Source organism: Muscardinus avellanarius (assembly GCF_963383645.1).
Source record: "Muscardinus avellanarius genome assembly, chromosome: 10".
NCBI classification, from domain to species: domain Eukaryota; kingdom Metazoa; phylum Chordata; class Mammalia; order Rodentia; family Gliridae; genus Muscardinus; species Muscardinus avellanarius.
In genome coordinates this window covers 77,397,852-77,411,761 of record NC_137796.1, presented here as the reverse complement: position 1 = coordinate 77,411,761, position 13,910 = coordinate 77,397,852, and the positions used below count along the sequence as shown (strand labels likewise).

Below are 13,910 nucleotides of genomic sequence, written 5' to 3'. Positions count from 1 at the left end.
TTTCACTTACCGCCCCTCCCTTTCTTCCCCACTGTACAAAAGTAAATTGTGTTGCTCAAGGATGGGACATTAAGCTCTTGCCAAATAAGATATAGATAACGGCCAGTTCTGCTTCTGCAAGATGGCTTGCTTGCTCTGGCTCATCTCAAGGCCACCTGCGTGTGGTTTTTTTCCTCTCTCCTTCCTCCCCTACATAAGCCCCTCTCCCTGGCCACCCCTCCAGTCGGATTTCTAGACTGAGGGTACTGCCACTGGCGAGCTAATAAAGGCTTCAATTGGCACTTTCCCTTGAATTCTCGAGTCTCTCATTTCTCGCTAAACCTGCATATAACACTGGGACAACACATGACACGTTACTTCCTCCTCAAAACTGCTCTTTTAATATTATAGGGTAGCCATAGGTTTGGAGTTCTTTTCTGAGTTACCATTTCTCTACCTCAAAGCACCTCACAGGCTATACCTATTAGTGGGAAGCTATTTCTGTAACAGGTGAACAAACCATGATGGTGTTGCAGTGTCCCAAGTTTTAGCCAACTCACTTTAAACCTGAAAAAGGACCACAGAAGGCACCCTTTTAAGAGTACATTTACTTTTTTTTTTTTTTTTTTTTTAGCACTAGGGATTGAACCCAGGGAATTCTACCACCAAAGCCACACCACCAGCCCTATTTTATTTTACATTTACTTATGTGTGTGGGGGTGTTACTGAGGATAGAACCCAGAGGCTTTCTACCTCCGGGCTACACTCCCAGACCTTTTATTTTTATTTATTTACTTATTTATTTTAAATTTTTTGGTGGTACTGGGGTTCCTGGAAGCCCTTCTACGTCCGGGCTATGCTCCCAGACCTATTTTTATACTTTTTTATTTGGAAACAGGGTCTCCTTAAGCCAGTGTGACTGGCTTCGAACCTGCGTGATCCTCCTGTCTCCGCCTCCCAAGCGCAGGGATTACAAGCGTGAGCCACTATGCCTGGCTATTTTTTTTTTTTTTCAGGTCTGGGGATGGAACCCAGGGGCATTATTCAACCTCCGAGCTGCACCTCCTGCCCTAATTTTTATTATTTTGAAACCAGGTCTCACTGAGTTGCAGAGGGCCTCACTAAGTAGCTGAGACTGTCCTCAAACCATGATCTTCCGGTCTCAGCCTCCCAAATGCTGGGATTATAAGCATGCACCATGACGCCCAGCTTCAGACCTATTTTTTAAATATATTCTTTTTACTTGGAAACAGGGTCTCGCTAAGTTGCTGAAAGGCTCACTAAGTAGTTAAGGCCGGCTTCGAACCTGCGTGATCCTCCTATCTCAACCTCCAAAGTACTGGGATTACAAGCGTGTACCACTGTGCCTGGCCTGGTTTTTAATTTTGAAACAGGAGCTCAATAAATCACGGAGTCTGGCCCAAACCAGTGATCCATCTATCTCAGCCTCCCAAATACGGTGATTACAGGCATGCAGCACAGCTCCCAGCTTCTCTAGGAGTCAATGAGTCCTAACAAGGAGCAAGGTTCTCTAAAATACACTACCTAGAGCTGGGCATGGTGGTGCACGCTTGTAATCCCAGCATTTGGGAGGCTGAGACCTGGAGGATCATGGTTCGCAGACAGCCTCAGCTACTTAGGCCCTCTGCAACTCAGTGAGACTCGGTTTCAAAATAAAGAATAAAAAATAGGGCAAGGGGTGTAGCTTGGAGGTCAAATGCCCCTGGGTTCCATCCACAGACCCGCAAAAAAAAAAAAACAAAACAAAACAAAAAAACACTACCTACCAGCCAGGCATGGTGATGTATGCCTGTAATCTGGGTACTTGGGATGCTGAGACAAGAGGACCACTGATTCAAAAATAACCTCAGCAATTCAGCAAGACTCTGTTTCAAAATAAAAAATGAGAAGGGGTGGGAGTGTAGCTCAGAGGTAGAATGTCCAGAGTTCAATCTCCAATAACCCCCCGCCAAAACAGTAGCTACCATTTTGCTGCTAGTGGTGTGTGTGTGTGTCTGTGTGTGTGTGCGCGCATACACGCGTATGTGTTACTGGAGATCTAATCTAGGAGCATTCTATCTTCAAGCTGCACTCCAGTCCTATCTTATTTTTATTTTGAAACAGGGTCTTGCTAGGTTGATGAGTCTCTACTTGCTAAGGTTGTCCTCAAGCCTATGATCTTCTTGTATCAACTTCCCAAGTACTAGGATTACAGGTGTGCAGCATCATTCCCAGCACCATTTTACTTTTGAACAAAATTTTCTTTCAATGGTTCTTTAGATGACACAGGTGGAAACAATCAACTCATAATTTTATGTTTAGGTTTAAATATTGCTTTAAAGAGGATGTATTGCAGCCAGGCATGGTGGTGAACACCTGTAATCCCAGTACTTGGGAGGCTGATATGGGAAGATCACAAGTTTGAGACCAACCTCAGCAGCTTATCAAGACCCTGTTTCAAGGGCTAGGTGTGGTGGTGCATGCTGGTAATCCCAGTATTTGGGAGGTTGAGACAGGAGGATTGCAGTTCATGGACAGCCTCAGCAACTCAGTGAGGCCCTCTGCAATTCAGTGAGACCCTGTATCAAAATAAAAAATAGGGCTGGGGGTGTAGCTCAGGGGTACAATACCTCTGGGTTCCATTCCCAGTACCACAAAAACAAAACAATTTAGTGAGACCTTGTTTCAAAATAAAGAATAAAAAATAGGGCTGGGGGTGTAGCCCAGAGGTAGAATGCCCCTGGGTTTCATCCCCAGTACCACACACACACACACACACACACACACACACACACAAAAAAAAAAAAAAAAAAAAAAGTATAAGTAAGCCAAGTGTGGTGGTGCACGCTTGTAATCCAGTATGTGCCAGTATGTGGCAGGTTGAGACAGGAGAAATGTAGGTTTGAATCCAGCCTGGAAAATTTAGCAATGCCCTCTGTAACTTAGTGAGACCCTGTTTACAAATAAGAAATAAAGCCGGGCGTGGTGGCACACGCTTGTAATCCCTGCACTTGGGAGGCGGAGACAGGAGGATCACGCAGGTTCGAAGCCAGCCTCGCTGGCTTAATAGACCCTCTTTCCAAATAAAAAATATAAAATAGGTCTGGGAGTGTAGCCCAGAGGGAGAAGGGTTTCCAGGAACCTCAATACCACCAAAAAGAAAAAAAGGAAAACAAAAGAAATAAAGGGGCCGGGATGTAGCTCAGTGGCAAAGCACCTGCTTTGCACGTGTGGTGCCCTGGGTTTGATCCCCGGTTCAAAAAGAATATATATATATATATATATATATATATATATATATATATATATATATATGAAATATATATATGAAATAAAAATTGGGCTAGCTGGGCATAGTGGTGCACACTTGTAACCCCAGCATTTGTGAGGCTGAGACAGGAGGATCGTGGCTCTAGGCCAGACTCTGCTACTCTGTGAGCCCCTTTGCAACTCAGTGAGCCCCTGTTTCAAAATAAAGAATAAAAAATAGGGCAGGAGGTATAGCTCAGAGGTTGAATGCCCCTGGGTTCCATCACCAGACCCGCAATAAAAAATTTAAAAAAGAATTAAAAAATAGGGCTGGGGGTATAGCTCGGAGGTAGAATGTCCCTGGATTCCATCCCCAGTACTGCAAATAAATAAATAAATAAATAAATAAATAAATAAATAAATAAATAAATAAAAACTAAGCTGGGCATGGTGACACATGCTGGTAATCCCAGCCCTTGGGAGGCTGAGACAGGAGGATCGCAAGGGTTCAAAGCCAGCCTTAGCTAATTAATAAGGCTCTCAGCAACTTAGTGAGACCCTGTTTCTAAATAAAGTATATAAAAAAGGTCTGGGAGTATATCCCGGAGGTAGAAAAGCCCCTGGGTTCCACCCTAGTACCACAAAATATAAAAATACAAAAATAAAATAAAAACTAGGGCTGGGAGTTTAGCTCGGAGGTAGACTGCCCCTGGGTTCCATACCCAGTACTGTAAAAAATAAAAATAAGTAAATAAATAAATAAACAAATAAATAAATAAATAAATAAATGGCTGGGGGGTATAACTCAGAGGTAGAATACTTTGGGTTTAATCCCCAGTGCTACAAAATAAACAAACAAATAGGGCGGGAGCATAGCTCAGAAGCAGAATGCTCTGGGTTCAATTCCCAGTACCAACCACCACCAACAAAAATGTAACCAACATGCTCCCTGCACCTGTTGAAGATTATAGGAGGCTCCTGTAATTTGGACTAAGCCCCCGCACAGACCAGCTGAAAATCCAAATGGCATCATGCTAAAAGTCCACACCAAGCAGAAGCTAAGCTGTTCACCTGACCTGCAAAATCATAGCTAGAAACCAAATTTCCCAAACAGTCCAGTTCCTTTTTTTTTTTTTCCTCGTGGTACTGAGGGTTGAACTCAGGGGGGAACCACTCCTGAGCTACACCAGCAGCCCTTTTTATTTTTTATTGAAACAGGGTCCTGTCTCACTAAATTACCAGGCTGGTCTTGAACATGCAATTCTCCCGCCTCGGCCTCCCAACTCACTGGTATTATAGGCATGTGTCAACTGTCCTGATTGGGCCAGGTTCAGTTGGATGTTAATGAGATCCCTCTGCTTTATCTGTGCCCAAAAGAAATAACCGGAAATAACCCGACTAGTTATTTCCATATTGGTCTGTCACTGCCTTCCTGAAAAGTAACTCTGAGATGACCAATCCTCCTTTTTGTTTTTCTTGTGGTGCTGGAGATAGAATCCTGGACCCTGAAGAGGAGAGGCAAGTGCTCTACTACTAGCCAGGCATGGTGAAACACACCAGTAATCCCAGCACTGAGACGGGAGGACTACAAGTTCAAGGGCAGTCTCAGCAAAGCAGAAAGACCCTCCGCAATTTAGCAATACTGTTTCAAAGTAAAAAATAAAAGGGCTATGTAGCTCTGAGGCAGAATACCCCTAGTTTAAATCTCCAGTACCAGAAAGAAAAAAAAAAGAAGCACTCTCCATTGAATTACAAGTTATCATGCTCTACACTACAAGTATTTTCTTACATTTTAATGTTGAAAAGGTTAAGAAGCAGAATCAGGGCTTCAGCATTGCCAGAAGCACTCTCATTCTCTCTGGCAAACAATCAGTCAGGGCCCTCATCCATGTTATCTTTCCCCCTCAAAATTCTTATCAAGAGTCAAGCAGGCGGCCTGTGCCTGTAATCCCAGTATTTAGGAGGCTGAGACAGGAAGATTATAAATTTGAGGTCAGCCTCAGTAAATAGTGAGACATCAACCTAGTGAGACCTTGTTTCAAAACAAAAATAAGATAGGGTAGTAGCTCGAGGTACAATGTCCCTAGGTCCAATCCCAGTGAACACACACCCTACCAAGCAGGATGTGGTGGCACACTCCTATAATCCCCATACTTGGGAAGCTGAGACAGGGGAATCAGTTTCATGGCCAGCCTCAGAAGTCTGAGGCCCTCTGCAATTCCATGAGACTTTGTTTCATTCTTTTTTTGGGGGGGCTTGGGGGGGTACTAGGGATTGAACCAAGAGGCAAGCAGGATGTGGTGGCACACTCCTATAATCCCCATACTTGGGAAGCTGAGACAGGGGAATCAGTTTCATGGCCAGCCTCAGAAGTCTGAGGCCCTCTGCAATTCCATGAGACTTTGTTTCATTCTTTTTTTGGGGGGGCTTGGGGGGGTACTAGGGATTGAACCAAGAGGCATTCTATCCCCCTAGCTACACCTCTTGCCCTATTTTTTTTTTATTCTTTATTTTGTCTCACTAGTTGAAGAGGGCCTCACAAATTGCTAAGGCTGGCCACGAATCTGGGAGTCTTCTGTCTCAGCCTCCCAAGTACTGGGATTACAAGCATGCACCACCATGCCCAGCTGAGACTCTTTCAAAATAAAATAGGGCTAGCTAGGGGTGTAGCTCAGAGGTAGAATGCATCTGGGTTCAATCCTCAGTAACACACACACACACACACACACACATCTACCAAGACCTTCCCATAAGACAGGGCTACTGGACCACATCTCCCCCCGCACCCCGCTCCCCACTTTTCAATTCCAGCTGCAGTGTAAAACTGAAACTCATTCTCTGCCATCATGCTACCTATAGAGAAGGTCTATTCCCAAGGAATTGGTATACATACTACTTGGACAAAGCTGGGGGTTTTTTTGTTTGTTTTTTGTTTTGTTTTGTTTTGTTTATACTGGGGATCAAACCCAAGGACATTCTGCCTCTAAGCTACTGTCCTATTTTTTATTGCAAATCAAGGTCTCGCTAATTGGCTGAGGCTGGTCTCCAACTTGTGATCTTCCTATTTCAGCCTCCCAAATACTGGGATTATAGGTGTGTGCCACAGCATCCGGCTGTACTGAGATTTTTAACTCAATTCTGATTTAGCTACCCTCCTTTTTGAAACAAGTGTCCTGCTAAATTGCTAAGGCTGGCTTCAAACCTCAAACAGGGATTCCCCCTGTCTGAGCCTCCAACATACTAGTAGTATAGGTGTGGACCACTGGGCCTGGCTTCTGGTTTCTCCTAAATTCACAAATCTAACTGCTCTACCAGCTAACTTCGTTGCTAACAGAATCAAAGCAAAAACACGGTAGAGTGTTTCCTGGAGAAGCTGTGGACTGATGAAGGCAGCAAGAACATATCCCATCAGCCTCTGAAGCCCAACGCTGCCCAAACAGATGCCTTCAGTCAATTTCCTTCAAAGGGTTTAATACTCAAGATGAGGACAATGACCAGAGCATTCTAGTGGTTGGGATAATTATTTCTAGAAAAAGTTCATAGCTGAGGTACCAAATCAGATCATGCTCGAGTTCTTTCTTTCATGGCACGCTTCCCTGAATAGATATGCTGTCAAACAAGGCAGAAACTACAAATAAAGCTTATGTCTACTGCATTCGGGAGGCTTGCCCTAGTATCAGTTTTATGAGTTTCAAATATGAGTGTCGTTGGAAGGCTGTCCTTCATCCACTGTATCCAGAGGGCCTCTTTTTGTCTAGATTTGCAAGCATGAAGGCGCTACAAAGTGCTTCTCAGTGGGGAAAGCGACTGGATATTTCTTTCTTGTAGATGCTCCAATGCTCCTAACGGCTGAGTTCTAACTGAAAGATTTCAACACACCCGTAGATTTGATGGTTAAACTGGAAAAATACGTGACGCTGTTATTACACTCATTGTAAGAGTTAAGGTTTCTCTTCAAAAAGGCTTCTCTGAAAGCAGGTTGTTTCTTACTAGAAACACCTATACACTTAAGGTATTTATAGGATCTGTCCTCTCATGGCTTCTCAGATGCTTAAAAAGGCTGCAGCTCCAGCTGAAACTCATTCCACATTCTTTACACTGAAAAGGTTTCTCACCAGTGTGGATTCTCTGATGTTGGTTAAGATGTGACTTCAGAGTGAAGACTCTCCCACACTCATTGCACTGGTGGGGTTTGGTGGTGGAAAAGACTTTTTGGTGTTGCTTTATGTGGGAACACTGGCCAACACTGTCTCTACATATATCACATGTCTGGGGCTTCTCTGCAGTATGAGTTCTATAATGCTGAATAAGATCTGAACTGTACCTAAAATCTTTTCCACATACATCACACTTATAAGGCTGCTCTTGTAGCTCGATCTTCTTGTCTTCAATCACTGTCAAGTTCCAACTATATGCTTCCTCGCAAAGGCCATTTTTTTCACTTTTCTGCCCCATGTGGAGCACTTGATGCTCAATTAGGCTAACATATTGAAAAAAGATTTCCCCACACTCATGACACTGATGGGATTTCTCTCTCGAGTGGAGTCGCAGATGTCCAGCCAGGTGCGAACGCCTCCCAAAGCCTTTCCCGCACTCATTACACTTAAAGGGCCTCTCCCCACTGTGCACACTCTGATGCTGAACGAGATGAGACCTCACTCTGAAGGCTTTCCCACACAGGTGGCAGGTATAGGGTTTTTCACCAGTGTGAACACGCTGATGTTGAGTGAGGTGCACGCGCTGATTGTAACTCTTCCCACATTCGTCACACCTAAATGGTTTCTCCCCAGTGTGTATCCGTTGATGCTGAATAAGATGTGCGCTCTGAATAAAGCTCTTCCCACATTCATTACACTTATGTGGCCGCTCTCCTGTAGAGGGCTTTTTGTGGACATAGGTGACTTGGCTGCAGTTCATCCTCCTGGAAGAGGTTTGGCCTAGTATCTCTTTCATGGGGAGTCCCTGCTTCCGATCTGCCTTGTCTTGGTGCTCAAAGCCTTCTCCAAAACCCTGAACTGGAGAAACAGTCCTTTGGAGTTTTCCTGATAGTTCCATGTCTGCTTCTGAAAGTTCTGACATTTTCTTCTTAACATTTAGTTTTGTATTCTTATTTCTTTTGTCACTGCCTAAAAAAAGAGCGAGAGAGAACAAATGCAAATGTCATCAATTAATCGTGTGTGTGTGTGTGTGTGTGTGTGTGTGTGTCTACAAGTGAGCACATGTATGTGCATAGAGCTAATGATTGAAACCAGAGGCATTCTACCTCTGTTCTATACCCTCAAACCTATTTTTTTCTTTTTTTCAGTTTAGGGGATTGAACCCAGGAGCATTCTACCTCCAAGGTTCAACTCCAGCTCTCTTTTTTATTCTTTATTTGGAAACAGGGTCTCGCTGAGTTGCAAAGGGCCTAAGTAGCTGAGGCTATCTGTGAACCATGGTCCTCTGGTCTCAGCCTCCCAAATGTTGGGATTACACGCATGTGCCACCACACCCAGTTAGCCTCAGCTATTTAGTGAGGGCTAGACTGAGGGAAGACATAACTGACACTATTTTATTTATTTATTTTTGTGTGTGTGGTACTGGGCTTTTCAACCTCCAGGCTATACTCCCAGACCTATTTTATACTTTATTTGGAAACAGGGTCTCACTGAGTTGCTGAGAGCCTCACTAAGTAGCTGAGGCTGGCTTCGAACCTGTGCGATCCTCCTGTCTCAGCCTCCCAAGTGCGGGGACTACAAGCGTGCACCCCCACGCCCGCCTAAATGACACCATTCTAAAGCAACTGTTTTTCAAGTCCAGAGCACTATTGGATGGGTTTCCCAAATGAGGTAGTCACCAAGTAGAATGGGATAAAACCAGAAAAAGGGGCAGCTCCACTCAACACAGAACTTTAAGTCATCCTGAACCTCATGAACTTGCATACCATGACGGAAGACATGGCGGTCAGTTACGTGAGTTGCAAGTAGCTGGGTTTGGGAATCCCAAAGACATAATTTTAAAAAAATGGCCAGACTTAAGAGTTGTCTGAATAATTTTTAATTTTTAATTTTTTTTTTTTGCCTTACTGGGGATGGAACCCAGAGAGGCATAGTACCTTTGAGCTGTACCCCCAGCTCTATTTTTTAGGCCTTTTTTTTTTTTTTCCAGTACTGGGGATGGAACCCAGAGGCATTCTACCTTCAAGCTACACCCCAACCCAATTTTTTATTCTTTATTTGGAAACATGGTCTCACTAAGTTGTTGAGGGCCTCACTAAGTAGCTGAGGCTGGCCACAAACCACGATCCTCGATCCTTGGGTCTCAGCCTCCCAAATACTGGGATTACAAGCATGTGCCACCACACCTGGCTTTAAACTTTTAACTATTATTATTTTTCATTGTATTTGATATCAAGCCCAGGGGTATTCTACCTCCAAGCTACACCCTATCCCACTTATTTATTTATTGTGATCCTGGGGATTAAACCCAGGGGCATTCTACCTCTGAGCTCCACCCCTAGCCCTAATTTATTCTTATTTTGAAACACAGTCTGAGTTGATGAGTCTTTACTATTTGCGGAGGCTGTCCTCAAACCTACAATCCTCCTATCTCAGCCTCCAAAGTACTGGGATTACAGGCATGCATCACCATGCCTAGCTTATCTTTTTATTTTTTTATTTTTGAAACAGGGTCTCATTAAATGGGTGCATCCGGCCTTGAACCTGTGATCCTCTGATCTTAGCTTCTCAAATATCAGGATTACAGTTGTATGCTGCCAAACCCAGCCTATCTGAACAATGTTACTAAGAGCCTTTAAATTTACAGATCCAGCTGGGCATGGTGGTGCATGCTTGTAATCCCAGCACTTGGGAGGGGGAGATGGGAGGATCAAGGGTGGTGGACAGCCACAGCTACTTAGTGAGGCTCTTTGCAACTCAGTGAGACCCTGTTTCAAAATTAATAATAATAATAATAATAATAATAATAATAATAATAAAAATAGGGCTGGGGGTGTAGCTCGAATGTAGAATGCCCCTGGGTTCCATCCCCAATACCACTAAAAAAAAAATTTTTCACAGCTCCATTTATGGTGGTCTCATCTGCATATGTTAATATGCAGACTTAAAAAAAGTAAATAGAAAAATTACTCAATTTAATTCATAATAAAATTAAGAAAAATGAAAACAAAGAATTCTCTTCTGCTTTCTCAACTTGTTAAAAAATATTTTGATGCCAGGCATGGTAGTGCACACTTGTAATCCCAGCATTTGGGAAGCTGAGACAGGAAGATTGCAGTTTACAGACAGCCTCAGCCACTCAGTGAGGCCCTTTGTGACTCAGTGAGACCCTGCTTCAAAAATAAAGAATAAGGCCAGGTGTGGTGGTGCACGCTGTAATCCCAGCGCTTGGGAGGCTGAGACAGGAGGATCGCACAGGTTCTAAGCCAACCTCAGCTACTTAGTAAGACCCTGTTTCCAAATAAAATATAAAATAGGGCTAAGAGTATAGCCCAGAGGTATAGCCTGGGTTCCACCCCCAGTACCACACACAAAAAAATAAAGAAAGAAAGAAAAAATAAAAAATAAAAATAGGGCTGGTTATGTAGCTCGGAAGTAGAATGCCCCGGGTTCCATCCCCAGTACCACAAAAAAAAAAAAAATTAATTAATTAATTAATTAATTAAAAAATTAAAATATAGGGCTGTGGGTATAGCTCAGAGACAGAATGCTCCTGGGTTCAACCCCCAACACCAAAAAAGAAAACACTTTGGTGGTATATATCAAGAAGTATAAAAATATTTTTTTTTACCTTTTCATCTACAAGGAACCTATTATATGGAAATAATCCTAAATACATGAAAATTCATAGGTATAACATAATTATCAGAACAAAGAAGACATTAGAAGTTCAACAACCGAAGAATAGTTGGATAAAGTATGATGTCAGCAATAATGGTGGATTGTCAGAACTAAATAGGAAGGCAGAGCAACAGTGGAAAGTGTTTATGTCTTATTGTACCCTTTGAGAAAAAATATGTAAAATAGGCTTATTAAAAAAACACACACACACACACAGAAGCCAGGTGTGGTGGTGCACTCTTGTAATCCCAGTATTTGGGAGGCTTAGACAGGAAGATCACATTTTGAGGACAGCCTCAGCTACTTAATGAGCCCTTTACAACTCAGTGAGACCCTGTTTCAGAATAAAAAATAAAATATAGGGCTGGGGGGTGTAGCTCGGGGGTCAAATGCCCCTGGGTTCCATCCCCAGTACAACACACACACAAAAAAAACAACAGGCCAGACATGATGCCTCAAACCTGTAACCCCAGTACTTGGGAAGCCAAGACAGGACATTTGCAGGTTTAAATCGAGCCTCAGCAACGTTGTGACACCCTGTTTCCAAATAAAAAATAAAACAGCAACACACACACACACACACACACACACACACACACACACGATAGAAGGAAACACTCTAATAATAATAGTTATATTTGCTAGATTGGAGGGATTGTGATTGTTTTTCTCCCTCCTTTCCTCTAAATTTCCTATATTACTGTTATTCATCTTTTTTTTCTTTTTGGTACTGTGGATTAGGTTGAACCCAGGAGCACTCTACCTCTGAGCTACACATCCTACCTTTTTTATTATTTACTTTGAAACAAGGTCTAGTTAAGTTGCTGAGGGTCTCGCTAATTTGCTAAACCTAGCCTCAAACCTGCAATCCTCCTAGTTCATCCAGCCAAATATTAGGATTATAGGCGTGAACCACAGTGTCCAGTTTATTTATTATTTTAAAATTAGTGAATGCTAGTACTTGGGAGGCTGACACAGGAGGATTCCAGGTTCAAAGACAGACTCAGCAAGCAGTGAGACTCTGATTAACATAGTGAGACCAGTTTCAAAAATAAAATAAAATAGGACTGGGGGATATAACTCAGAGGTAGACTGCCCCTGGGTTTAATTCTGAATATATAACATTATTGTTATATATTATAATAATATATATAATATATATATATAATATAATAATATATAACATTATATATATATATATATATATATATATATATATATATATATATATATATATGTTGTTAACAACAACAACAATAATATGAAATAAGTGAGCCGGGCATGATGGCATAGGCAGGACTTGGAGGTAGGGATAAGATGATCACGAGTTTGTGGCCAGCCTTAGCAAGCAATATAAGGATAAGTAAAAATAAAATAGACCCTGTTTCCAAAGAAAAATAAAATACCTGGTTTAAAAAAAATTAAATATAAAAGAGGGTGTAGCTCAAAGGTAGATGCCCCTGGGTTCAATCCCCAGTACCACAAAAAAATAAAAATAAAAAAGATTTTGCAGAGCCGGGCATGGTGGCGCATACTTGTAATCCCAGCATTTGGGAGGCTGAGACAGGAGGATCACAGTTCACAGACAGCCTCAGTGAGGCCCTTTGCAACTCAGTGAGACCCTGTTTCAAAATAAAGAATAAAAATAGGACTGAGAGTGTAGCCTAGAGGCAGAATGCCCCTGGGTATAATCTCCAGAACTGCAAAAAAATAAATAAATAAATAAAACTATTTGTGTCTCCATTTTTTCCCCAATACAAACGCCTCACGCATACATCTTTGGGATTTCTCTCTGAAGTGTCGTTTCAGGTGTTCGATCAGGTGTGAATGGCGCCCGAAGCTCTTGCCGCACTCGTTACACCCATAGGGCCTCTCTCCGCTGTGGACGCTGTGGTGCTGCACAAGGTGGGAGCTCACCCGGAAAGCCTTCCCGCACACCTGGCACTTATAGGGCTTCTCGCCAGTGTGGACTCTCTGGTGCTGAGTGAGGTGCACGCGCTGGTTATAGCTTTTCCCACATTCGCCACACTTAAATGGTTTTTCTCCGGTGTGGATTCGCCGATGCTGAATAAAGTTGGAGGCTTGAAGGAAAAATTTCCCGCAATCATTACATCTGTGACCTCTTTCACCATTTGCGTTCTGCTTCCGGTTAATGTCTGTGTTGGCGCTGAGATCTCTCTTCTGGGAAGGATTCTGCCTTGACTTCCCCACAGTGGGGTTCACCTGCCACCTCTGGACCATGCCCTTAAGGTCACTAACTGAAGCCAGCTCTGGACTCTGGGGTGCATTCCTCTCGGTGCTTCCTGCTGCCATCCAACGCGGGTCTGTGTCATCGGAAATCTGCTTTACTATGAGTTCCACATTGTTGTCCTTGGACTCACGATCTGAAATAAGACAAGGAAAATTAGCTATTTCTTGCATTACAAGAAAATGATGGAGGGTTCTAGGAAGGATGATGATTAAGTGAAATATGTGTAGGAATGAATGTAAAATGACTTGCCAATATGGGGATGGGCTAAAGAATATCCAAACAGAAAACTGAGGCAGGGTAAGAGAAGATCTGGCCAGAATGGGTCAAAGGAATGAGACTAAAGGGCAGACACTCTTGTTAATGAAGAGGCATCTTCTTGGTATGATATTTACATACAGTAACTGTTGGTGACTACCTGTGCAGTACTAAATAGATTAATCCTTTTTTTTTATAGCACTGGGGATTGAACCTAGGTGCATCTACCTCCAAGTTACACCCCAAGCCCTATTTATTTTTTATTTCAAACAGGCTCTAAGTTGCTGGGGGGGCCTTGCTAAGTTGCTGAAGCTGGCCTTAATCATTGTGAGATATAT

At 42.8% G+C, this 13,910-nt stretch overlaps 1 protein-coding gene across 1 annotated transcript in view; it reads right to left on the bottom strand.

The window, feature by feature from the left end:
- Window positions 1-535: 535 nt before the first annotated feature.
- Window positions 536-13,910, bottom strand: part of ZKSCAN5 (zinc finger with KRAB and SCAN domains 5) — a gene marked incomplete at both ends in the record, with an annotated part of 29,401 nt that continues 16,026 nt past the window's right edge. Inside the window, 5 exons of the mRNA XM_080703839.1 lie at window positions 536-546; window positions 4,517-4,592; window positions 6,470-6,555; window positions 7,344-8,354; window positions 12,842-13,450. Of these exons, the coding sequence (XP_080559965.1) occupies window positions 536-546; window positions 4,517-4,592; window positions 6,470-6,555; window positions 7,344-8,354; window positions 12,842-13,450 (1,793 nt within the window). The remainder of the gene's footprint in view (window positions 547-4,516; window positions 4,593-6,469; window positions 6,556-7,343; window positions 8,355-12,841; window positions 13,451-13,910) is intronic.